Raw genomic sequence first — 26,419 nt, 5'->3', positions numbered from 1 at the left:
AGAGTAGAAACTCAAATACTTGGAATTCCACATACTGTATTTCATGGAATAGAAGATGTTCTGTGACTTTAAATGCCATTGAGAAAGATGACAGCTTCTGGGAATGATACCAAAAGAGGGCCTGTGGTTCTACAGGGCAGGCAAGGGGGCGTGCCCTCAGGGTCTAGGTGGGTCCCCAACCCTGAAAAGCTCCACAAGACAGCAGCCACACAGGAAGCAATTCAAGGGACCAGTCACACGACCTCATCGGTCACTGGGACAGGGTTTTCCTGGGGGCCGCCAGGAACTCCTGCTGCTGCTGCCTCCTCTTCCTCCTCACTGGGCTTCTTGCGGGCCTCAGCTGGGGGCCGGGGTGGGGGGTTGCTGGGTGGCTGCTTGATGGTACCCCCCACCTGTGGCCGCTCCTTGGGCTTGGGCTCGATGGGAGTCCATTGTTCACCACGGGTGGCTGCCTGGCAGGCACAGAGGGGCTGGGTCCTGGGGGCCTCTGGGGGCCTCTGGGGTCCACCCCCAACCTGGCCCCCACCCCTGCACTCCCCCTCCCCTGCCAGGGGATAGGGCTGAACTATGTCTGAACCCAGGGAAACCTGAAGAGATCACAGCTCAAAGAAGTTCAGTGGCTGGCCTGAAGCCAGTTAGGACCTGGCTCTGCATGACCCCAAACAAAGCTATTTTACCATGTCAGGAGGGGCCGTGCCAGGGGGAGGGGGGGCAAGAAACCCCTGGGTTTCTGAAATATCCCTGGAGGCCACTTCCAGGTGCACATTCCCAGACTGGGAGGTCAGGACAGTGTGTCCATCATGCTGAGTCAAGAGGCCAGGGAGCCCACAGGGTGTGACAGGCCCAGGAGGGCAGGGGACCAATCAGCCTGGACCCACCCTGTCCTGGAGCTTCCTCAATGGCACCGAGGTCTGTTGGGTGGATGGGTGGGGATGGGAGTGGTGGTAAAGAGTATGCGGCCCAGAGAACTTGTTAAAATGCAGATTCCTAGGACCATGGGCCACCACTGTCCCCATCACATGAGCAAGAACACAGGTTCCTGGCCTTGGTTCGGCCTGCAGGCAGCTGCAGAGACCAAGGTGTCAAGCATCAGCAGGACTGACCACAGATGACACTACTCACCAGCAGATAGATGCCACTTGCTATGGCCAAGCAGGCTGTCCCCAGGATGGTGGCAAGCAGGAAGCCGGCTGGTACCGACAGCCTGGGGAGGAGGTGGGAGGATGGGAGACTCAGAAGAGCAGTCAGAGGGGATCTGCTGGGGCCCAGGTCTTGGGCAGAGGCCATAAGATCTCAGGATAAAACAGACCATAAGTGTGCTGCCCCAGGACCCTGGATGGAGGGGACACCTGGCCCTGCCAAGGCTGGGCTTTTAAGTCTGGGTCCCTGGAGCTACCCTCAGCCTTGACTTGTAGGAGTCAACCTTAGGACCCTTGCTCTTGTCTTCAGCTGCCGTGCTGGGGGAAGCCCAAGGAGCTGCAGAGAGGCACGAGGGTGTTCTGGCCTCTGCAGACACCACCAGACACGTGAGTGAGGTAGCAGAACTGCCCAGCTGGGCCTCATCTACCCCAGAACCCCAACTGTTCCTGATCTAAGTTCCTAAGGTTTGGGATGACTTGGTGACTTGTTACACAGCCAGAGGTGATGGATAAAGGTTTGGAAACATCTGGTACAGCCCGAGACCTGGGTTTTGTTTGGAAAAATAGCTGGGCTGAGAGGGACCTGGTGTGTCCCAAGAGCTCCTGTCCAGGAAGCCAGGCCAGTGGGGAGGATCTACTGCAGGGCTCCCCTGAGCTGGAGAGGAGGCGGGGACTCACCCAAGGTGCAGGAAGGCCCGGATGTAGTAATTCCTGGAGAAGGGCCCAAACAACTTCACCACTTTCGTCATGTACTTCTGTCCACTAGGTCAAGTGAGGGAGGGAAGACAGAATGGGTCCTACTCAGTGACCCCCCTGCCCACCCTGCCCCAGAGCACTCTGGCTTCTTTCCTTTCAGGGACCATGGGGCCACAGCAGCTGTGCAAGCCAGCCTTGGTTTGCCCAGGAGGATGAGGGGGTTGGTGCTGGAGCTTTGGAGGGACAAGACCCCTGAGGTCCTGAGGTCCCGAGGTCCCCTGGCCAAGTGTCCTGCCCTTGTGGGTTCCACACAGGATGAACCCCAGAGCAGGTGGGGGACTCACCATCTCTCCATGGTGGAGCCCTTACTCCTCTTCCCCCGGGGGTACTCCAGCAGGCAGACAAACACTCCTGCTACGCTGAAGCCACAGTTAAGGAACAGCCCGGCTCAGCCTAATGGGCCAGAGATACAGCTCCTGCCTGGAGCCACATTTAACAGGTGCCACTCTGCTGTCTGTCCTGCGCCCTCCCTCTCCCATGCCTGGCTTGGGTTTCAGAAGGCCTGGGCCTGCCAGCCAACAGGGCTGCTGCGACCTCCCAGTCCCCACCAGACACCAGACAAGTCACTTCCCCGCTGAGCCTAAAGGGCCCGGGGGTGTGAGCAGCACTCTGCAAACTGGGAAGTGCTGTACCCCCAGAGGCAGTGGCATCTATTTCCAGCCCACTAGTCCCACCCCTGGCAGTGCTGCCCCACCCCATGGTGTCTACGGTGGGAGGATACATGGAGTAGGCGCCATAGTACCACTCAGTGAACTGGCCAGCAGTGGCCACGATGCCGCCCGTGATGAGGACTGTGGGCAGAGGAGAAAGTGTTAGTAGGAGCCCCTGACCCATGGTAGAGACATACCCCCACCCCATCCCTGCAGCGCTGGGGTCCACAGGGGGCTCTGGCCACCTCCTCTTGTGCTCCCCCTTCCAGAACTGGGCCAACAGCCCAACCCAGAGTTGCCCTTGAGTCTGTCAACCCTTTTGTCCAGGAAGGGGACCCAAGTGGCTGCAGACACCCATAGATAATAGAGGATGCCTTCCTACATGAGCTGCGGAAAGCCAGGCCTGTGTCCCTAGAACTCCTGGGGGGATAGCCAGCCTCACAGCCCTAAGCATGAGGAGGGGCCTGGACTCCAGTGGATACTCGTTCTTGAGCTCTGTGGCCCTGTCATTTTGAATTTTTGTATGTAAAGACTGCAGTGTTGACAGGTGATTTTGTGTCTGCTCCATGGTTGGCTCTCACTGCCTGGTGTTCCTGTTTGTCCCAATTCCTGTGTTTCACCTTAACTTCAGTCTGACATTGATACACCTACACATTTCTTTGGTTATGGTTTGTCATCTATTCTAGCCCTTTATTTCCAACTGTGTGATCCTACTGGATCTTTTCTCCCAGTAATTTTTTTATTATAGTAAAATATACACAAAAATATCCATTTTAGCCATTTTAAAATAAACAGTTCAGTGGCATTAAGTACATTCACATTGTTATGTATCCATCCCTAGAATGTCTAGCAATATATTGAGGTATAACTGATACACAGAATAAAATATAAAAGTGTAAGCATGATGTCTTTTTACACGTGTACCCCCATGTGATCTCCACACAAATCAAGATTCCATCATCCCAGAAAGTTCTCTGATTGCCCTTTTCTGGTCAACAATGGAAGCCTAGAGCTGACTTCTTTTGTTCAACAGAAGGTTGTCAAGGTCATTCATGTGGTTTGGAAGAATCACTAGCTCATTCCTTTTGTGTACTTTTCTATTGTATGAATCAACCACAATTTACCCATTCTTCTGTCTTTGGGAAATTTCAGTTACTTCCAGTTTTGGGCTACTATAAATAAACTCACATAGCTGACTTTCTATATTTTAAGCAATCTGATAGTCAATTTAACAGATTTCACTGACTGTGAATCCATAAAACTGGAACTTATTTTATCTTAATTTGTGTTTTCTTGCCTGACCAGCAGTGGTGCAGTGGATAGAGCATCGGACTGGGATGCAGAGGACCTAGGTTCAAAACCCCGAGGTCACCAGCTTAAGTGCGGGGTTACTGTCTTGCGCGTGGAATCATAGATGTGACCCATGGTCACTGGCTTGAGCGAAAGGTCACTTGCTCTGCCGCAGCCCCCCCTTCCCCAGTCAAGGCACATATGAGGAAGTAATCAATGAACAACTAAGGTGCCGCAACAAAGAATTGATGCTTCTCATTTTTCTCCCTTCCTGTTTGTCTGTCCCTATCTGTCCCTCTCTCTCTGTTACATTAAAAAAACAATTGTGTTTTCTCTTTAACAAGTGTTTCTGTTGTCCCTCTGCTGACTTCATTAAACTTTAATTTTAAAATTCCTCTTCCTGAACCACTTGTAGACTTTAGAATGTTTAACTTCAACTCACCCCCAAATTACCCATTATTATTAATTATTTACAGTCAATATTTAGTCACTAATGCCTTCATTCTTGCTTTCCAGTCCTTTCTTCTGGATTCAATTTCCCTCTTGCTGAAGAACATCCTTTAGTAGTCCTTTACATGAGGACCTATTAGCGGCAACTGTCTGGATACCTGAAAATGCCCTCATTTTGGAATAATAGTTTATCTGGATACTGAAGACATATTTTTGTCTCAACACCAAAAATATTATTTCATTGTCTTCTGGTATCTATTATTGATGATGATAAGTCTGAAATCATTCTGATACTAATCTACTTTGGTAAATTTTAAGTTTTTTTTTAAACAAAAAGAACATTTATTTCTGTAAATTCTTTGAGTACCAATATCCTTCTCAACTCAGCACAGACTTCCTCCCTCCAAATGAAATGAGCAAGGAAAGAAAAGAACAATATAAAATATGCTCATGAAGAACCAAGCCATTCTCATCTTTCTTTGAAAAAAAAAAATCCTTTGACTCTGTGGTTCAGACATAGGATTAAAACCACAGGTGTTCAGTTCCCTGAGGCCTGGCTCCGCTGCGCACACAGCTAAGGTGGCAGAGGGGTGCTCTGGCCTGTGCTGTCCTTAATGCCGGCCCAGGACCTTCCCATAAAGAATCACTTCCCAATTCTACCAAAATCCTGTTCCACATCCTGGGCCTCTCTCCCTAACATCACTTTGGGAGCCTCTGAAATTAACCCTGAAAGACTCGTGTCAAATCTGGACTGACACCTTTCCCCCACTCCATGCCATAATGAGACTTTAATCAAAAGGGCGGGAACAGGCTGTTTCAGACCCTGTGGCAAAGCTAATGCCCAGCAACTTTTAAGGCACAGTTTATATCTTCTCCTTCGGTCTGATTCAGGCCTCAACTTCTCACCACCGAGCACCATCCATCTCTGTAGCTTAGGCAATATTGAATGAGGCAGGTGAGGGGCCCTGCAGCACATTCTAGGAGGTCTGAGCCTGACATGTGGGGCAAATGCGTATGCTTGTGAAGGCCGCCATCAATGGCGTGGCTCCTGGTACAGCTGCCTCCATGGCGGTAAGCAGGCGGGCAAGCCAAGGACAACCAAGATGGCAGCACTGGCCCGGCTCCGGAAGCAACATGAGGCCCTGGCGGAGGCCAGGCAGTCTCAGAGAAATGCCAGGAAAAGGGACCACCACAGGAGGTGCCTCCGATCTGAGGATGTGCATGATCTTGGCATCACAATGATTTTTCTTCAGAGTAAGAAAGAGGGGGACAAAAGGAAAAGATGAAAGGTGTTCCATGAGCTTTGCAAGATAGGACATAACAGGACGTGTGAGGGAAGCAGGGGAGGGGAGTTGGGTCACAGGATGGCGGGTGTTACTGCTCACTGTGTCCTTCTCCCTGGTGGGCTGGTCGCTAAGGCCCTGACCCCTCCCCTGGAGAGCAGGCTTATGATTTTGGCGAGGGGCAGGACGAGGGCTGGGATTACTCCATCTGGGCGTTGTTAATTGGCTCCCCTGGCCTCCTTAAGCTTGCTCTTGATGAAATCTTCTTCCAACTCCTTCCGATCACTGGTCACAAACTCTTTAGCAAAATTCTGCATGATCTCCTTCACCAGGGACCTGTCTGTGCCCGTTTTGGCTCACTTTAGCCAGCTGATATTCTCCCCAGTTCACTTAATCAGGGTGAACTTGGATGTCTTGCTCATGGGGTCCCTGGTGGTGAAGCGCACCGAGGCGGGCAACAGGATGTCATCCGTGCAGTTGGATGGAGCCCTGATACTCTGCTCCCTGCTCACTGAGGACCATGGTGGAGCCATCATACTTAAAGATGACAGCGGAGCTGTTGTTGCACACCAGGTTGTGTGCCTCCCTGCAAGACTGTCAATCTTACTGGCCATCACCGTGGGGCTTCAGTGGGGACACTCCATCTAGAGACACCTAGCGTACACCCATGCTCCGCTGCAGGGACTGGAGTGTGGCAGGGACGTTTGGACGTGTAGAGGACGTGTGGAAAGCTGGCAGGAGACCTCCACAGTGAGAGGGAGGTGAGATTGCAAGTGCCAAGCTCTCGGTGCCTCTACTGCCTTCTTTTTCTTAAAAAAAAATTTTTAATTTATTTTTTAAAAAATGTATTGATTTTAGAGAGAAAGGGAGAAACATGGATTTGTTATTCCAGCAATTTATACATTCATTGGTTGACTCTTGTATGTGCCCTGACCTGGCTAGAACCCATGACCTTGGCCATAGGAGGAGGATGCTCTAACCAACTGAGCTACCCAGCCAGTACTAAGATTTTCTTTAATAGTCTGTATTTTCAGCCTGACCAGGCGGCAGTGCAGTGGATAGAGTGTCGGATTGGGATGCGGAGGACCCAGGTTCGAGACTCCGAGGTTGCCAGCTTGAGTGCGGGCTCATCTGGTTTGAGCAAAGCTCACCAGCTTGGACCCAAGGTCTCTGGCTTGAGCAAGGGGTTACTCGGTCTGCTGAAGGCCCACGGTCAAGGCACATATGAGAAAGCAATTAATGAACAACTAAGGTGTCACAACAAAAAAATGATGATTGATGCTTCTCATCTCTCTCCGTTCCTGTCTGTTCCTATCTATCCCTCTGACTCTGTCTCAAAAAAAAAAAAAAAAAAAAAAAAGTCTGTATTTTCATTACAATATGTCCAAGAAAGGATTGAAACAAATCCCTTTATTCTGTAAGAAACTTTGTTTTCTCCTTCAATTACAGGATTTCTCACCCATTATTTCTCACCCGTTATAGTGTCTCTTTCCATTCTAGGCTTTCCTCGGGAACCGCCATTATATAGACATTTGATCTTCTTGTACTATTATTATACATGACTCAACTTCTCTCTGCTACATTCTATGTCCATGTCACCAATTTTCTCTTTGTCTCTATACAGTGTTAAATTCATCCGTTAATTTTGTGTGTGTGTGTGTGTGACAGAGACAGAGAGTGGGACAGATAGGAAAAGATAAACAGGAAGGGAGAGAGATGAAAAGCATCAATTCTTCATTGCACCTCCTTAGATTGCTTTCTCATATGTGCCTTGACTAGGGGAGGGAAGGGCTACAGCAGAGCGAGTGACCCCTTGCTCGAGCCAGCAACCTTGGGCTCAAACTGGTGAGCCTTGCTCAAACCAGATGAGCCTGCGCTCAAGCCGGTGACCTCGAGGTTGCAAACCTGGGTCCTCCGTGTCCCAGTCTGATGCTCTATCCACTGCACCCCTGCCTGGTCAGTCAATCCGATAATCTTTAATGACTTTATATTTTCTTTATTTCTGGACATCTGTATTAGTCACTTTTTTTTTTGCATTGTTCTGTATTTATTTTCTATTCCCTTATCTCCTTGAATATTAAAAAAAATTTTTTTTGCATTAATTGAGGGTGGGAGGGAAAGGGAGAGAGAGATGCATCAACTCGTTGTTCCACTTAGTTGTTCCATTTAGTTGTGTACTCACTGGTCACTTCTCGTACGTGCCTTGACCACGTATCAAACTCATGACCTCGATGCACCAGGATGACACTTTATCCACTGAACCACCCAGTCGGGATTTTTTGAACAGTTTTTAACACACCCGCCTGTTTAAACATGTACCTATATTCTCAAGTATCTTCCTCATGGCACTAGTAGTTCTGGTTCTAAGGAGGCGAATTCTCCTGTTTATGGCATCTGCTTCCTCAAATGGTGGCTATGTTTGTGAGCGGCAACCAGCAGGGTTTGTCTTCCTGTTGCAGTCTGTGTGCCCTGGTTGAGGAAATGCCCTTGCAGAACAGTTTCATATCTGCTTCTGTTGGGGCCTATGAGCTTTTTCAGTCCTGGATCAAGTTTATACAATTTTCTTGGTCAGTGGTCCTTGTAGCACAAGCAAGGTTCAGCCTGCACCCCGTGCACAGCACAGGCCTGAGTTGCTGGGGGATTGGTCCTGTTTGTGACTTTCTTCATCAAGGCCTTGGCAGTAAATGATAAGGTTCCTTGGATGGGACCATTTTCTAGTCTGTTTCTTATACAGGCAGCCTTTCCTGGCTCTGGCCTGAGGCACACAGCTCCATTTCAGTTGTTTTGGGGTTTTTTTTATAGAGGCCCACTGGGGAAAAGCCTGAGCCCCTGTGGGTCCCAGTTCCCCAGGTGCCCCTCTCTTCCACCCCAGCCCACCACCTCAAGACTTCACTGTGCTTTTGTTGCCAGTAATAACTCTTTTGGTTTGGTCAAAAGCACTTTCATGAGTTAGAAGAGGAAAAGGTGTTTTCCCATGTTCTCGGTCAGCATGCAGTCTACCTGTCTTTAATTTTCTCATCCTGAGCCTCATTTTGTGGTCTGCCATCAGCAAAAAGGGAACAAAAACAGCACTGGCTGGCCAGGGAGGACGAGGACTAAACAGCACTACTGTGTACTGGGACTCTCTCTTTTTTTTTTTTGTATTTTTCTGAAGCTAGAAACGGGGAGAGACAGACAGACTCCCGCAGGCGCCCGACCGGGATCCACCCGGCACGCCCACCAGGGGGCGACGCTCTGCCCACCAGGGGGCGTCGCTCTGTCGCAACCAGAGCCACTCCAGCGCCTGGGGCAGAGGCCAAGGAGCCATCCCCAGCGCCTGGGCCATCTTTGCTCCAGTGGAGCCTTGGGTACGGGAGGGGAAGAGAGAGACAGAGAGGAAGGAGAGGGGGAGGGGTGCAGAAGCAGATGGGCACTTCTCCTGTGTGCCCTGGCTGGGAATCAAACCCGGGACCTCTGCACGCCAGGCCGACGCTCTACCACTGAGCCAACCAGCCAGGGCCTGTACTGGGACTCTTATAGGCTCAGGGAACAAGACTGATAAGACCTCAGCTCTAATAGGGCTTACAGTCTCAGGAGGGGACAGAAATAAACATCAGAGTGGTGAAATAAAACAGGAGACTATGACACATGTATAGGTGCACTGGAAACACATCTCTGAATAGTTGATATTTGAACCAGGAAATGAATGGAGGAACCAGCCAAGGATGCTTCAGACAGAAGGAAGTGCTTCTGCAAAGGCCCTGGGGCACACCCAGGAGAGGCAGGAACATAAAGAAGGCCTGTGCAGGCCCTGGCTGGTTGGCTCCATGGATAGAACATTGGCTCAGCATACAGATGTCCTGGGTTCAATTCCCTATCCAGACACACAGGAGAAGTGGCCATTTGCTCCTCTCCCCCTTTCTCTACCCATTCCCTTTCTTCCCCTCTCGCAGCCAATGGCTCAGTTAGTTTGAGTGTCGGCCCCAAGCGCTGAGGATAGCTCAGTTGGTCCAAGAGTTGGCCTTAGGCACTGAGGATAGCTAGGTTGATTTGAACATCGACCCCAGATGGGGGTTGCCGGGTGGATCCCAGTCGAGCACATGCCTATCTCCCCTCCTCTCACTTTAAAAAAATAATAAAATAAAATAAAAAAGAAGTACTATGCAGCTGGAGTGACAGTGAAGGGAGGGGGGCAGGGGCAGAGCAGTCATAATCTGGGTTTTATTCTCTGCAATGAGATCCACTGCAGAGTTTTCAGCAGGAGGTGACATGGTCTGATTAGAGGGAATTTTCTTTTTATTTATTTATTTATTTATTTATTTATTATTATTATTTTTTAAATAAATTTTTATTAATGGTAATGGGATGACATTAATAAATCAGGGTACATATATTCAAAGAAAACATGTCTAGGTTATTTTGTCATCAAATTATGTTGCAAACCCCTCACCCAAAGTCAGATTGTCCTCCGTCACCCTCTATCTAGTTCTCTGTGCCCCTCCCCCTCCCCCTAACTCTATCCCTCCCTCCCTCCCATGTCCTCCCTCCCCCCCCCACCCATGGTAACCACCACACTCTTGTCCATGTCTCTTAGTTAGAGGGAATTTTCTACAATAAAAAAGAAGCCTGTTGAATGCACCTGCTAGTAAGGCCTAGCCAGTCCTAAGCAATCCCAGGTGGCTGCAGTTTATTGAGTCAGAAAGAAAATCAGCAAGAGGAAGAACTCAAAGCGGGAAGGACTCTGGGAGGCCTTCCAACAAACTGCCTCATTTGATGGTTGAGGAAAGGGAGCCACAGCTTTTTAAGTTCTCTAGGGCAGTTTTTTTCAACTGCTGGCCCACAGACCTGTGCTGGTCTACCAGAAATGTCATGCAGGTCCGTGAAAGAGTTAACCCTACCCTGATGTTGAATGAAGATTGTAGAGTCCATCTGACAATTGAAAACCACTGCTCTAGGATTCGACTTCATTGTCTGTAAAGTGGACAATGAAGTTGTCCAGAGTTCCAGCCTCATAACACTGCAAACATTAGCTAAGGCAAGGAAGGGACAACCTGTACACAGTAGGCACGCCATGAACAGGGACACCGGGAGGGTCACTATATACACCCACTGGAACTAGAATCCAGGCGTCTCAGAGAGCTCCCAGTTTGGTGCCCTTTGTCACCTCTACTTCCTGGGGGTGGGTAGGAGTTGCAGAGCTGGGAGAGAAAGGGAGGCTGGTCTGCAGCAATCTAAGGCCTCAGAGACTATGGCAGGCAGGGGGACAGCCTGGAGACAACTCTGGGAAGAAGTGAGAATGATCTGAGTTCTCAGTTACTCCAGAAGCCAAAAGGGGAATGACTTGCCTGGTCACAGAACAGACCACTGGGTTTTGTGTCTTAAAGCTGCCCGCCCCAAAATGTTATTACAGCTCTGGGCCAGAGTACTGCATCTATATCTACTCCCTGCTTCCCAGAGCTTTGTGAGGCTTCTCCAGTCCCCAGCTGGCAAGGAGGGCTTAGAGTGGGTCTCAGGGGAATGGTGGGAGGCTGGGACCCTCCTCATCACCACATTCCTCACAGCCTTCCATACCACCCACTCCCACTGGGTGCAGGTCCTTCCTGGGAAAGGCAGGTCCCCAGAGGTGGGGAGAGCCTCTGGGCATCTTCCTCTTGCCTCAGACCCTGCCTGGGTCCAGCCTTACCCACCCCTCCCCTCCTGAGAAGTTCCTCTTCCCAGGACAGTTCAGGGGTGCAGATCGCATCGTGCCTTCACCAGAGCTCCTGAGTACAGGCTCAGGTGAGCCTGTCATCCTTTCCCAGAGCAGTCTCTGGAAGTTAAGCTGGGAGGGGTCCCTCAGGGTGGTTTTAGATGTCTTGTAAAAACTCAGGGCTGGGGAGGGCGGCCTTTGCAACCCCTGGGCGGAAGCCCTACTCCAGGGCAAGAGGGTGGCGGGAGATGCCCAGTTTTCCCAATCCTGGAGGGCGGTGACTCGCCGGAAACCATCGGGGACAACAGCCTCTTCCCCCTGAGGCTGCAACTTCCTCTATCGGAGGCGGCGCTAGGGGTGGAGGGGTGAGGAGGGGACAGCAGAGGGGGGAGGGGACGGGGGCTTGCGGGTCTTCACGGGCGGCGTGGAGGGAGTCTTCGAACAACCTCTGTAGCCAGAGGTCTCCCACTGCTCAGCCGCCCCCAAGCCCAGTGCGCCCCAGGCCCTCCTCCGCGCCACTCCTCGCAGCTGCAGGTCTCCGCAGAAGCCTCAGGGGGCCCCCACCTCCAAGCTTCATCCACTACCTCCCAGCCCGCAGCCAGGAGTCTCTGACCCTTGGGGATCCTGGCTTCCCGACCCCGTGACTAGCCACCCCATCCCTCGGCTTGCAGCCCGGGGTCCTGGCGCCCAAACTGCCCCAGCGCTCAGCTTTTGGTCCCTGATTCCCCACGTCCCCATGTCCAGCTCACCCCGTCCCTCCCGAGTAGCCTGAGGTCTCGGAGCCCCCCGCCCCGGCCCACATGCCGAGCCCCGGTGCACTCACTCAGGCCGGACGCCAGCGCCTGCTCGTTGGCCCACATGGCCCACTCGATTTGCCCCATGTTGGCAGCCGACGCAGCTCGGTTCGGTTGAGACACAGACCACTGTACGCCCGCCGCCTCCTAGACAGGAGTTCCGGCACCACCCCCCGGCCCCATGGCTCCCCGGGGGCACCCCCACCCCACCCCGCTCCGCCCCGCGGAACAGCTTTGCCTCCGGAGTTCCGGCCACGCCCCCGCAGACAGGTCTGGCGGGCAGGGGGACAGTGGTTGGTAGAGCTCTCAGGCCTGCCTAGCTCCCAGGTCTTCTGGCTTACAGGTCTGAGATGCCCTCCACTCACCCACTTGGTAACAGGCGCCTGCCCTGCCCGTTCAGGCCCCAGTCAACCTGGAACGTCTTAAACATCGCATGGGGAGGAAAGGAAGGGGAACTCAGTAAGGTGGACACCTGCTTCCTTAGGCAGAGTTCCCCCAGAATGCTGAGCTCCTGCAGATGCCAACAGGGGTTTCTTAGGAACGTGTGAGAAGGCCAAATTCCTAGATGCGTTTCAACATCCAGAGCCTTCACCACTACCCACTCAGGAGCTCCCCAGCAGAAAGAAGGGCCTCAGATAAGGAGTCCCCGAGCAGAAGCAGGGCAGAGCCTCCATGGACCTTAATGTCTGCTACTAAGGACAGTGGCAGGCCCAACCCCCACTTGACCTGGCCCTGGAGACCAGGGGTGCTGGGCAACCCTCTGCTCACAGGACTTAGGGGAAGAGAACAGGGAGTGCAAAGCTGGGGAAATACAGATTGTAGGAGTGCTGGGTCCTTTCCCCTGCCCATCTCCCTCCTATGCCCTCCCCCTTAAGGGGCAGCAGCAGCATCTGACCTTCCAGGGGTAGAGGCAGGGAACCAGGAGGCAGGTCAAAGAGCACAGGTGCCCACCCCCCCCCTTTCCCTGTAAGCTGACTGCACTGAAGCTGGCAAAGTGAGGAAGAGTGCAGTGACCTGCACACTAATGGAAAAACTTCTACAGGTGCTAGCCATTCCTGGGTTCCAGAAACCATACGCTTCTGGGCTGGAGGTCACCATCCCGAATCAGTGCAAATCTGCTTCCCACTTTTGTGGACTGGACGCTTAAAGCCAGACCCAAACCACATCCCCAAACCTGTCAGCCCCCTAGTGTGGCTCATGGCCATGGGGGGTGTCTGTGTGCTGAACACCCCACCACAAGGCTGAGCACTTGAAGTGGAGCTTTGGGTCAGAAGGCAGCTTCTTCAGAAGCAATCAGCAAATGGACAAGTTCCAAGTTCTCTCCTCCTACAGGAGAAAGTATATGGCCCATGCCCTCCCCTCCCCTGGAGGACTGCCTGCTGCCCACACAGGAACACTGGTTACACAGAAGCATGCCAGGCCCAATCAGCAACTCTGGCTTTATTCCCAGTAGTCAGTTGACAGGGCTCCTTGTGACAATGGGGCTCCCATGTGACAAGGAATCTTGGGTTGCTCTCCCACCTGCCAAGAAGACACACTCCTGGTCTTTTTATGAACAAACGTTCTATCCAAACCCAGTGGCCTGAGCTCTGACAGGAGCTAGGATGATTGTCCCGCTCAAAGCACCGTGTAGAAGGACCCTGAGCCAGCAGACTTTGCTCCCTGAATAGTGACCAGTTCTCCAGCTCCAAAGATGGACACAATTCCCATCATCTCAAGTGGAACAGCTCCTGTTTTGGGCAGTGGGAGTGACCTGAGCTCAGGGTCAGAGATCCTTCATAGGGTACACACCAGCAGCTCATCCCCATTGGCTGGATCTACAAGGTCCCACAACCTATCCGAACTGTCATCTGGGCACAACATAGGTAGAGGCACTTTGTAGGGGGCCTGCTCCTGGCCACCTGAGCACCTGCACATGGTTACTCCACTACCCCCACTTGGCCATAGCACACTGCCCAGGAACCAACCAGTCCCAACAAGCATGGCACGGCCGCTGCCACACCCAGCTTCCCAGTCCCAGCAAAGCAGCCCCTTCAAGTGTCCGCTGGTCTCCTGTCAAGGAGGTGGTCAAGCCACTGATTTCGGCAGACCGTCAGGGCCCAGGAGGTGAGCGTCAGGGTGGTCCAGGATTTGAGGTCCAGGTCCCACCTGGCAAATAGAGAAATCAATGTTAGGTTAGGGTGACAGGGAGGGACAAGAGTACCCCCACCCTCTCAGGTAAGTACAGGTAATACCCTGGCTCTGTGCCCAACTCCCGCAGGCAGAGCCATGTGGTCTCAGCATTCAATTACCCAGACGTGGGTGAAAGGTAGAGAGCGGGGACCTGCCACAGAAATCATGAGGACTTGGAAACTGATCATCTGAGTAAAATCTCGGCTCAGCCACTCTGAGCAAAGACCCTGATCTGCTTTTGGAGGGTGAGCCCTGAAGGTCCCAAGGATCCCTGTCTCCATTCCAAGCCCTACCCTCTCACCTCAGCACTGGGAACGTGGCCCCACAAGTCACAGTATGTCCTGAAATGTCCACTTTGAGAGCAAGTGAGTGAAACAAACCAATAAACCAGATGCCTTGAAAATGGAAGTATGGCGTTCCTTGTACTTTTGCTATTGTTCTTAACTTGGCTTCCCACCCCAGAGGAAGAGAGGGTGAGGGGAACCCCTTCATCTGGTGGACATATTGGGTCTAAGCCTATAAGCCTATGTTCTGGAAGGGGACTACCCCATGTGTGCTGGGCTGTGGGGGGCCCCTGGACCCTGGGGCTGAGGGCTGGTACCAGGCCTCACCTGAGTGGCAATGATGTATTTGATGCTGCCAGGGATAGGATTCATGCCCAGTGCAGCTTTAAGCTCATCTGAGAGTGAGGCAGGCCTCACAGGCAGCCCCTTCACAAACCTGGGGAGAGGAAGGCAGGAGTGTGCTGTGCGTCCATTGACAGGTGTTTAGACATGCAGACCAAAGGCAGGAGGGGGGTGTGACCACCATTGCACACAGGATTTCTTTTGGGGAAATAAATTCGGCAACCAGATAGATATGCTGGTTGCACAACGAACGTACGTAATGCTGCTGAACAGTATACTTCACAACGTACCTTACCACACCCACAAAAAAACTAAGCAGCAATGACCAAGGGCCAGGCTGGGGTCACTGTGAAGGGAGGGTTTCAGGAGACCTCCCTGAGGATTTGGGTTCATCCCTGGCCCATGGCTACTGGTCCACCCAGTGGGGTACCAACTGAAGAGAAAAATGCCTCAGTTCAAGCACGAGTCCATCACCGTGTTCCTCTGCGTACCACCCATTGTAGTGACTAGGCAATGAGGAGACAGCTAACGACAAGGGCACCACCGGCCCTCGAGGCCATCATGGCAGTCCCACTTGGTAAGGAAGTTAGTATTCTGGTTTCCCACCCACTAGCCGTCAGTACTGCCCCAATTATGGAAACAGGTAAAACAACCCCCACACTTCCAGCACCCCTAGCAGGAAGGTGTCCCCGTACTGAAGAGAGACCATTAAAACAACTGGTAGGAAGAAATCCACAGTGGGGCCACAGTCGTCATCCACACAGAAGCCATGATGCTGTATGGGTGTTGTGCATGTCAGTCTCTGAAACCATAAGTCTAGGACACGTGATGGGGGAAAGTTCATGGTCACACATGAAGTTCAAGGCGCACTTCATGACGTACTGCCTGTAGTCCCCAAGGGGATCCACACTTCCCATGGGACTCCCCATGTAGCAACACAGCCTTAGGTGCAGTCATCCCTGACCCCAGCAGGAAACCCTTTTCCTCCCTTCATGGTTTCCCAAATAGGAGGATCCACAACTCACTTGTCTCCGTTTGACTCAGGGGGGAAGCTGTGCTTCACGGCAGCCACAAACTCAGCCACAGTGTCATCCAGGGTAAAGATCACGGCGTTGGGGCCTGCGTCAAATGTGTATGCCACCTGGAACCCATGTGGTCAACGTCAATGTTTGCACAGTGGCTCTGCCTGGCTCACACCTTCTAGTCTTTCTGGAGACCCAAGGCCTCCCACAGCTCCTGCAGGGCCAACCCAGAGCAGAGCAGTAGCACCCCTCCCCCACATCTTAGGACCAGGTCAGGGGTCCCCACACCAGTGCTTTAAAGTGCATGAGGATCATGCAACCAAAATGAAACAAGGTGAGACGGAAACTGTCGGTGCTCCGCATGTAAGCGCAGAAAGCAGGTTCTGTGGAGCTTGATCACAGACAAGCACGGGCCGGTTTTACTGAAGCACATGGCCTGAGGCCCACTCTGGGTTTCCGCTGCTGCCCTGACCCCACCTTGCCTTCGTCTGCCCATAGTGGGCATTGAAACGGTGCACGAGATGGATGATACGCCTGGAAGTATCGTTGAGGTAAGAGATGGGCGGGAAGGTGTCCAGGCAGGTGGCATGGAACTGGTTGCTGTCTTTCATGGTCAGCTGGCCAAAGCCCTGGAAGTTGTTCTCTTTGACGCAGCGGATCATGTCTGCCATGCGCGCCGGCACCACCACCTCAGCCCGGAACTGCAAGACATAGGTCCTTTATAATGAGGCGGCGCTGCTTCACAGCACAGCGGCCAGAGCAAAGGCACTGGGTAGACCTCCCCAGGCCTCGGTGTCCCATCACACATCCAACAGAACACATGACTCAGCTTCAGAGAATGTGGGTGGAGCCTGGTATGTGTCCTGACATAGAGGCTATGCCCTGGGGAGCTGGCACCTGACCCAGCACCAGCAGTACCTTGAGCAGGGCGCTGGTCTCCACACTGGTCTGCATGCCCACTGTGCTGCCAGTCAGCTTCTTCTCGGCACTCACCTACAACGAGGGAGAAATGGCCTGGACCTCACACCCAGGCCCCATCCCTAAACACCCAGCCCATCCTGTCCCTCCCCTCAGCTGGTATAGACAGTAGGGTGGAGGCCAGCACCTCCTGACGGCGGAGGCCTCATGACTGTAGCAGAGACGTCACAGCTCTGGGAACAGCAGCCTATGGATCCGCAGACCCCTTTGTGTATGGCAGTCATTCTTGAACACTGCACAGAGAGCCATCTTGTTGCCCCAGCAAGCTCGAGAGACAGGTAAAACCCTACCTCCTCCTGCTCCCAGCTTGGCCCAAGAGGACACCTCACTCCCCAGTTGTCTCACTCACCACAAGGATGAGGACTCGGAGTTCGGGCCAGTGTGATTCAGGGGCCACCTGCCGGGCGATGCTGTCCTTCCCGTCAGTCCGCTCCCCCATCTGCCACTCCACGAAGCCGCCATATAGGCTCCGGCAGGCGCTGCCTGAGCCCCGGCGAGCCACTTCTGAAAGGTCACTCTCAACCCCGTAGACTTGGGCCAGGGCGTAGGCTGTAGGCACAGGAGGGAGGAGGGACAGGTGAGGGGACCTAAAGCATGCAGGAGACGGGGGTCCCAGCTCAGGCTATGCACAGCACCCTATGAGAATGTGCTGCCCAGGAAATTAAAAAATTCTGAGCTGACAGTAGGATGAGTTGATGCTTCTCTTGCTTTCCCTTCCTCTCCCTTTCTCTCAAATCAGAGGAAAAATTTTTTTAAATTCTGAGATGACAGAGCTCCAGCCACCAACTCTCACCATTAGCATTCACCTACTCACTTATGTGCTCAAGAAATTGTCCGTACTTTAGGCTTAAGCCAGTACTGTATGAGGTAGGCTTCTGTCACATACAACCTAGAAGGTCTGATATACAGAACCCTCGGGAGATTTTAACATTCAGATGTGTGAAACGACCAAGGTGTTAGCCTCATGTGACGAGGGCTCTCTGACGGCTGCAAGAGCATGAGTCTCCCTGTGGGCACCCACCTAGGCAGGCATAGCCTGCAGCTGAGGAGGCCAGGCCTGCGGCCGTGGGGAAGTTGTTCACCGATGCAATGTGAACCTTGTAGCTGGGGCTGAGAGGCAGCGGGTCCTTCTCATCACCACTCCTCCGCTTCCGGGCCAGGCGGCGGACTGTGGGGAGGGGGAGAAAGCCACTGGGTAGAGCTGCCCTGACCTGCTCCTGACATCTCACCTGCTGAGAGTCACAGGTGCAGCTGACACCAGGCCTCTGTCCCAAATTTCTGCAGACTTCCTTCTTGAAGAAACCACAGATCCCAGATCCAAACCCAGCTGTGCTAACAGGGTCCCCACCCCACCCCCTCTGGGGGAGGGTGTCTCAAAAGCAGGTGGAGAGGGAAGAGGTAGCAGTAACTACTGAGCTCTCAGATTCTGGCCAGAGTAAGGAAGGGATGGAGGGGAAGGAACAGGCTGGGACTGGCCTCACTGTAGATGGAGGACCCCCCCACACACACTCACTCTCCCTCAGGCAGGCTTGGATGCGCGGCTGCCCTATGTCCTCCTCCTGGCCGTTAAGCCAAATCCGGTCTTCAGTGAAGGCCTTGCTAATGACAGCTGTCGTAGTGGTTTTCAACTGGGAAAGAAAACACAGGGCCGCCTCAGAGGTGAAGCACCCCTTTCAGCCTGGGAGGGCTTTCCTACCCTGGCCCATCATTGTCACCGATTCAGGGGCAGGAACAGCCTTGCTGGAGTACAGGAGGTTGAGGCCGAGGCAGGAGGAGGGGTCAGGTGGTAGGCAGGCTCGGCCACAAGCCCAGACTCCCTATAAAGGTGTGGCTGGCGCTTCCATCTCCTACAGCAGAGCACTGGGCCAGCATAAGAGTGCAGAGACAGAACCTCAGAGGAGACCCAGAGGAGCATGCACGATTAGCAGTCCTCAGAGTGGGGCACAGAACAGACACTGGTCATGGACTAGGGAGATTTTACCACCAACCGTAAACGGAAGTTTAGTAAATTTTTATTTTGGTGTTTATTGCCAGTTCATACTAACCTGGTCCTGATGCAAAGTGACACTCAGAGAGGAGTTGATGGGCAGGATCAGCTCCTCGTCTCGCTTTCCCCCTGGAACAGACAACCCAAGGTAAGGCCAGTCAGTTTCTCAACCCTGAGAACTAAGGCACTGTTGTCCCCACCCACCAAAGCCCTACTCCTCCCCACTGTTGCTCCCTATTCACCCCCACTCCCAATCCCACAGTTCCCCCACCTGCCTGGACCCTGCTCTCTCACTGAACAATCTAAGTCCTCTTCTTGCTGTACCCACACCTCCCAGATTGCTACCCACTTCACTAAGCTCCAGGTCCCAGAGCAGAGCTGGAGGCTCGCCATCTCCCTGCTTCACTGTTTCCGTTTTATCTTCTTTCACTCACTGGCATGCCTACTAGATACTGAAAACTCTACTGTTAGGCTTTTGCCTTCTTCTCTTAAAGAAGAGGAGCCACAGTTACTGAAAACACCTCAAATATCCCTGCTCCTACTCTCTAGAGACTCAAAATCTTTAGCAGAGCACTTCCACTCCGGGCATCATGGTAAACAAAGTAACTCTTCAGAAGTTTCAAAAGTCTTTGTTAACACACACAATATGCTGCACTTTTGGTTTTGGAGGATGGCAGAGTTATAGGAGATAATAAAGATTCATACCTGGCAAGTGATCTATGACGGCCCAGAAAGAGACCTCACAAACATGCCAAACTAAATTTATTTTATTTATTTATTTATTTATTTATTTTGTATTTTTCCGAAGCTGGAAACGGGGAGAGACAAACAGACTCCCGCCTGCGCCCGACCGGGATCCACCCGGCACGCCCACCAGGGGGCGACGCTCTGCCCCTCCGGGGCGTCGCTCTGTTGCGACCAGAGCCACTCTAGCACCTGGGAGCCAAGGAGCCATCCCCAGCACCTGGTCATCTTTGCTCCAATGGAGCCTCGCTGCAGGAGGGAAAGAGAGAGACAGAGAAGAAGGAGAGGGGGAGGGGTGGAGAAGCAGATGGGCGCTTCTCCTATGTGCCCTGGCCGGAAATTGAACCCGGGACCCCTTGCACGCCAGGCCGACGCTCTACCACTAAACCAACCGGCCAGGGCCTATTTTATTTTTTGAGAGAGATACAGGGAGAGAGATGAGAAGTATCAGGTTGTAGTTGTGGCACGTTAGTTGTTCATTGATTGCTTCTCATAAGTGCCTTGATGGGGGGTGGGAGGGTCTCAAGCTGAGCCAGTGACCCATTGCTCAAGTCAGTAATCTTGGGCTCAAGTCAGCAACCTTTGGGCTAAAGCAAGCCAGTGATCTTGTGATCATGTCGATGATCCCACACTCAAGCCAACAACCCTGTGCTCAAGCTGGTGACCTCCTGGTTTCAAATCTGGGACCTCAGCATCCCAGGTTGAAGCGCTATACACTGTGCCACCGCTGGTCAGGCATGCCCTGCTGATTTTTGGCAAAAGTGCAAAAGCAATTCAATGGAGGGACAGCCTTGTTTGAAATGCTGCTGGAATAACTGGACATTCAAGTTCACCAAATGAACCTTGACCCAAGTTTCATACCTTATACAAAAAATAACTCAAATAGATCACAGACTTAAACTTAAAATATAAAACCTATTAGGAGAAAATCATCAGGCAAAGAGGTCCTGGACTTGACACCAAAAGCATGATCCCTAAATGAAAAAACTAATACACCGAACTTCGCCAAAAAATTCTAAACTTTGGCTGTTTGAGAGACACTGTTATAGAGAATTAAAAGACAAGCTACAGAGTGGAAGGAAATATTTGCAAACCAACTATCCAACAAAAGATTAGTAACTGCCTGACCAGGCGGTGGCGCAGTGGATAGAGCATCGGACTGGGATGCAGAAGGACCCAGGCTCAAGACCCCGAGGTCGCCAGCTTGAGTGCAGGCTCATCTGGTTTGAGCAAGGCTCACCAGCTTGGACGCAAGGTCGCTGGCTCCAGCAAGGGGTTACTCAGTCTGCTGAAGGCCCGCGGTCAAGGCACATGTGAGAAAGCAATCAATGAACAACTAAGGTGTTGCAACGCGCAATGAAAAACTAATGATTGATGCTTCTCATCTCTTTCAGTTCCTGTCTGTCTATCCCTGTCTATCCCTCTCTCTGACTCACTCTCTGTCTCTGTAAAAAATAAATACATAAATAAAAATTTTAAAAAAAGATTAGTAACTAAAATATACATAAAATGAACTCTCAAAGACTCAACGATAAAAACAACAACAATTCAATTAAAACAAGGACAAAAGACATGAAGAGACATTTCACCAAAGAGGATACAGGATGGGAAATAAGCCCACAAAAAGGTACCTTGGCCAGTAGAAAATACACACTAAAACCACAAAGAGATACCACCTAAAACAGAAACCAGTGACACCAGTGCTAGAAAACAATATACATTGTGGAAACGTAAAATAGTATGGCCATTCGGGAAAACAATTTAACAGTTTATTTAAAAAAAAAATTAAACATGCAGCTATGCTATGACCCAGCAATTGCACTTCTGGGCATTATCCTAGAATGAAAACTTATGTTCATACAAAAACACATATAGAAAAGTCTATAGTAACTTTATTCCTAATAGAATAAAGCTGGAGAGTGCCTTTCAAAGAGTCTATAACCTGTGGCCTGTCCACACAAGAACAAGACTTAGCACTAAATGAGCGAAGTGCCCATACCACTACCACCCGGATAAACCTCCATAAAGTATAGAGTGAAATGAGCCAATCCCATAATGCTACATCCTGAATGATTCCATTTCTGAAGCATTCTAGAACAGAGAACATGCTAGAAATGAAAAGGTGGCTGGGGTGGGTGTGACCGTGGGAGCTGAGGCAACCCGTCTTAGGAATGGACATCCTGTGTGGACCATGTCCGTCCACCTGGGCCCCCGAGAAGATTGACGTCTTGTGTAGACCACGTCCACCAAGTGTTCCGCGACCCGCGAGGATGTAGGTCCTGTGAGGTCGGTGTCCCTCAAGTGTCCCGGCTGCAACATGGGTCCGGGGCTCCCCAGACCACACCACTGGGCAGGTTGAAGGGCTGGGGTGAGCGCTCACAAACGCATGTGGACCTCCCGCGGCATCACCACCTCATCCACCGTCCACCTGCGCCCGCCTGGCGGCCCCTACGTCCGCACCCCCGGCCCGCGCACTCACAGTACTTGATGACCGCGATGTTGACAGGTGCAGTGCAGGTCACGGCCATATGGGACTCCTCCGAAGCCATGGCCAAAGAACACTGCTGCCCTGCTGCCCTGCTGCCCTAGCCCACAGGCCGCCAGGCGTCGGAACCCAGCAGGCACGGCCATTGGCCCACACGGTCCCAGCTGTTCGCGCGTTGACCAATCACTGGCAGGTCCGATTCACGTTCCACCTCTCAGCCAATGAGTGGGATCGAACGATGGACTGACGATCCTGAGCCCGCCCCTCTCCCCCACGGACTTGCTCTGGCTCTGCGCAGGCACGGAGTGTGCGCAAACGTCGGATCTCCTGTGGAGTGCGGTCGCGGTAGGCTCAGGATGTGCGCAGGCGCCGAACGGCAATTTCCTAGGTAGGAGTTAGGCGCACTCCGTTGAGTGACCCGCCCCGGTTGCGGACTGTGTAGTGGAGGCAGCTTGAATCCCAAGGGGCCGTGCGGGCTGAGAGGAGGCTGAGTGAGGCACGAGAGGCCAAGTATCCCAGCAGCTCGGGATGGAAGACTCGGGGCCAAAGGCTAAGAGGCTTTCCAGCAGGGCACCTCGCGATGCCATGGAGTCTCGGGCCCGCCGCCCCGGGTCCTTCCCGCCGCCTGGGCTCTCCTGCGGCCCTTAGACTACATTGCCTCACGGACTCCGCCACCTAGGGGTCGCCCGGGCTCCGCATTCCCCCGGCTGACGAGTGCCGCTGGGTGGCGCCTGCTAGTGGATGAACTGCTTCAGAGATAAGCGCTTTCAAACCTCACTCTCCTTTTTAAAGCTCCATATAAGCAAGGATTTTTATTTTAATCGGGTTGAAATAGATCACCACATTTATAGGTATATTGGCTATTTTCCTATAGTAAAATACCCATAACATAAAGTTTATCATTTTAACCACTTTAAGCCACAGTTCCTTGGCACTAAGTACATTCCCATTGATGTGCAAACATCACCACTATCTATCTGCAGAACTTCATTCTAAACTGAAAGGCTTTACCCATTGAACAGTAACTCCATTTTCCCCTCCCCTTCGTAAAAACTTATTTTTAGATTTAAGATGGTTCAGATTTTAGTCACGATATTAAGAGAATTAAGAGTAATATGGGTCTGACCTGTGGTGGCGCAGTGGATCAAGCGTCGACCTGAAACACTTAGGTTGCCGGTTCAAAACCCTGGGCTTGCCTGGTCAAGGCACATATGGGAGTTGATGCTTCCTGCTCCTCCCCCTTTCTCTCTCTCTCTCTTTCTCTCTCTCTCTCTTTCCTCTGAAATGAATTAAAAAAATAACAATTTTAAAAAAGAAAAATATTTTTTAAAAAAAGTAATATGGCCTGACCAGGTGCTGGCACAGTGGATAGAGCGTGGACCTGGGGTGCTGAGAACCCAGGTTTTAAACCCAGAGGTTGCCGGCTTGAGCGCAGGCTGCTGCCTTGAAGCCCAAGGTCACTGGTTTGGCTGGAGGGTGCCCCGCCCACTCAAGGCGGGTATGAGAAGCCAAGAACAGCTACAGTGCTGCAACTACGATTTGATGCTTCTCATCTCTCCCTTCCTGGCTTTCTGTCTCTCTCCCTCTTTGTCTCGCTAAAAAATAAAGGAATATGGAGTCATCCACCCTGGACCCTGTTACAGAATCTTTGTGTATCCTTCCATCAGCATTTTATGCAAAATACAGACACACCTTAAAGATATTGTAGGGTTGGTTCCAGACCAACCCTGCAATAAGGCAAGTCACATGAATTATTTGGTTGCCCAGTACCTATGAAAGTTATGTTTACACTCATCTATTAAGTGTTCAATAACATTATTTCAAAAGAAAAACAACTACGTATTTTTTAATAATTTAAATTTTTTGGCTCTGGCTGGTTGGCTTAGTGGTAGAGCGTCGGCCCAGCTTGTGGATGTCTCAGGGTCAATTCTCAGCCAGGGCACACAGGAGAAGCACCCATCTGCTTCTCCACCCCTTCCCTTCTTGCTTCTCCCTCTCTCTCTCTCTCTCTTGCTCTCTCTCTCTCTCTCTCTTTCCTTCTTCCTCTTCTTCTTCTTCTCTTTCTCCTTCTCCTTCTCCTTCTTCTTCTTTCTTCTTCCATGGCTCAATTGGAGCTAGTTGGCCCCAGGCGCTGAGGATGACTCTATGGCCTCCTCCTCAGGAGATAAGAGCTTGGTTGCTGAGCAATGGAGCAATGCCCCAGATGGGGAGAGCATCGCCCCTCTAGTGGGTTTGCCTGGTGGATTCCAGTTGGGGCACTTGCAGGAATCTGTCTCTCTGCCTCCCCTCCTCTCACTGAATAAAAAAAAATTTTTTTTCATTAACAGTTGACATACAATATTATGTATATATTTGTTTTAAATGTACAACAGTGATTAGACATTTATATAACTTAAAAGTGATCACTCCCCCATAAATTTAGTACCCACCTGACACCACATGTACAATATTACAATATTATTGACTATATTCCCTCTGCTGTACTTCTACATCCCTGTAACTTTTTTTTTTTACAGAAACAGAGAGAGAGTCAGAGAGAGGGATAGATAGGAACAGACAGAAATGGAGAAGAGATGAGAAGCATCAATCATCAGTTTTTCGTTTTGACACCTTAGTTGTTCATTGATTGCTTTTTTTTTTTTTTTTTTTTTTTTTTTTTTTTTTCATTTTTCTGAAGCTGGAAACAGGGAGAGACAGTCAGACAGACTCCTGCATGCGCCCGACCGGGATCCACCCGGCACACCCACCAGGGGGCGACGCTCTGCCCACCAGGGGGCGATGCTCTGCCCATCCTGGGCGTTGCCACGTTGCAACCAGAGCCACTCTAGCGCCTGAGGCAGAGGCCACAGAGCCATCCCCAGCGCCCGGGCCATCTTCGCTCCAATGGAGCCTTAGCTACGGGAGGGGAAGAGAGAGACAGAGAGGAAAGCGCGGCGGAGGGGTGGAGAAGCAAATGGGCGCTTCTCCTGTGTGCCCTGGCCGGGAATCAAACCCGGGTCCTCCGCACGCTAGGCCGACACTCTACCGCTGAACCAACCGGCCAGGGCTGATTGCTTTCTTATATGTGCCTTGACCGTGGACCTTCAGCAGACTGAGTAACCCCTCGCTCAAGCCAGCGACCTTAGGTCCAAGCTGGTGAGCTTTGCTCGAACCAGATGAGCCCACACTCAAGCTGGTGACCTCGGGGTCTTGAACCTGGGTTCTCAGCATCCCAGTCCAACGCTCTATCCACTGCGCCACCACCTGGTCAGGCTCCCTGTAATTTTTTATAGCTGGCAATTTGTATATCTTAATCCCTGCCCCTTTTTCATCCATCTCCCCCAACCCCCTTTCATCTGGCAACTATCAAAATATTCTATGTATCTATGAACATAAAACTGTGAATATCTCAATTTTAAAATACTATTTTGCTAAGAAATGCTAACCACATTTGAGCCTTTAGTGAATCATAATCTTATGGTAGAGGGTCTGGCCTTGATGTTGATGAAAGCACAGTATCCGTGAAGTGCAATAAAATGAGGTATGCCTGTACAAACATAGCTTTATTTCCCACCTTGTTTTCTCCACTTATGTGTTTCTTGGAGATAATCCCAATCTGGTACAAAAGAGCTCCCTGGTTTTGTTGTCTAGATGTGCCACAAGTATCCAACTTGTCCTCTGCTGTAGGACAGTTGGATTGTTACTAATTTTTTTTTATATTATAAGCTGCTTTTTCACATATTTTATTTGTGTGTGAGTATGTCTATAGGGGAAGTTTCTTGTCAGGAGCCGATCCACTAATGCTGGCTAACAAGGTCACAGCAGGAGAAGATCCACAACTGCTGGCTGACAAAGTCACAGCAGAAGAAGACCAATGACTGCTGGTTGATAAAGTCACTGCAATGAAGACTAATAACTGTGGGTTGACAAAGGCACCCCAGAGGAAAGGCACAACGATACTTCCCCCTTTGACCTTTTGAATTAATCTGGCCTTATATCCCCCCTTTCCTGGGTGTGTGCTATTATTTATGGCACAGGGATAATAGTACCGTGCTTTCCCTGTAGATTTGTAGTAATTTCTTTGGAAATGAGACAGAAGGTGTAAGTTCCACAGAAAAGCCTGTAAGCCCCTTGAACTGGGCTCATAACATAAGAGGCTGGCCATGATATCCCTCATAAAGGGTTAAGTTTGTAGGAGAATTTCTTCTTATTAATCATGTTAGAAAGAATAAAGTTAGAACTTAACTAGTGTATGAATATAGTAAATGAATAAAGTTTAACTAGACATTAGAATCTTAGGTAAGGTGTAGTGGAGTGACCCGTTGCATGGCCTTGGATGGGAGTGCAGCTGGCAAGTAAAGAATGTTTTGTTAAAAGACTTGTTTTGTGACTGAAG

The 26,419-nt window shown here is 51.3% G+C and overlaps 2 protein-coding genes across 2 annotated transcripts; both read right to left on the bottom strand.

Moving 5' to 3' along the window:
* Positions 1-19: 19 nt before the first annotated feature.
* CYBA (cytochrome b-245 alpha chain) lies at positions 20-12,236 on the bottom strand. The gene is made up of 6 exons (XM_066241995.1): positions 12,060-12,236; positions 2,617-2,686; positions 2,180-2,254; positions 1,818-1,901; positions 1,123-1,204; positions 20-452 (listed from the first exon to the last, which is right to left on the bottom strand). Exons 1-6 carry the CDS (start codon positions 12,115-12,117, stop codon positions 234-236), a joined length of 588 nt encoding a protein of 195 aa, XP_066098092.1. The 5' UTR covers positions 12,118-12,236; the 3' UTR covers positions 20-233.
* A 1,219-nt stretch (positions 12,237-13,455) lies between these two features.
* MVD (mevalonate diphosphate decarboxylase) lies at positions 13,456-22,204 on the bottom strand. The gene is made up of 10 exons (XM_066243574.1): positions 22,039-22,204; positions 18,874-18,944; positions 18,342-18,456; positions 17,850-17,996; positions 17,178-17,377; positions 16,769-16,843; positions 16,333-16,551; positions 15,854-15,969; positions 14,814-14,922; positions 13,456-14,178 (listed from the first exon to the last, which is right to left on the bottom strand). Exons 1-10 carry the CDS (start codon positions 22,106-22,108, stop codon positions 14,098-14,100), a joined length of 1,203 nt encoding a protein of 400 aa, XP_066099671.1. The 5' UTR covers positions 22,109-22,204; the 3' UTR covers positions 13,456-14,097.
* Between the last annotated feature and the right edge of the window lie 4,215 nt (positions 22,205-26,419).

This window comes from Saccopteryx bilineata, chromosome 9 (genome assembly GCF_036850765.1).
Source record: "Saccopteryx bilineata isolate mSacBil1 chromosome 9, mSacBil1_pri_phased_curated, whole genome shotgun sequence".
Lineage (NCBI taxonomy): Eukaryota > Metazoa > Chordata > Mammalia > Chiroptera > Emballonuridae > Saccopteryx > Saccopteryx bilineata.
The sequence above is the reverse complement of the archived record's forward strand: the minus strand, read 5'-3'. Positions and strand labels throughout refer to the sequence as shown.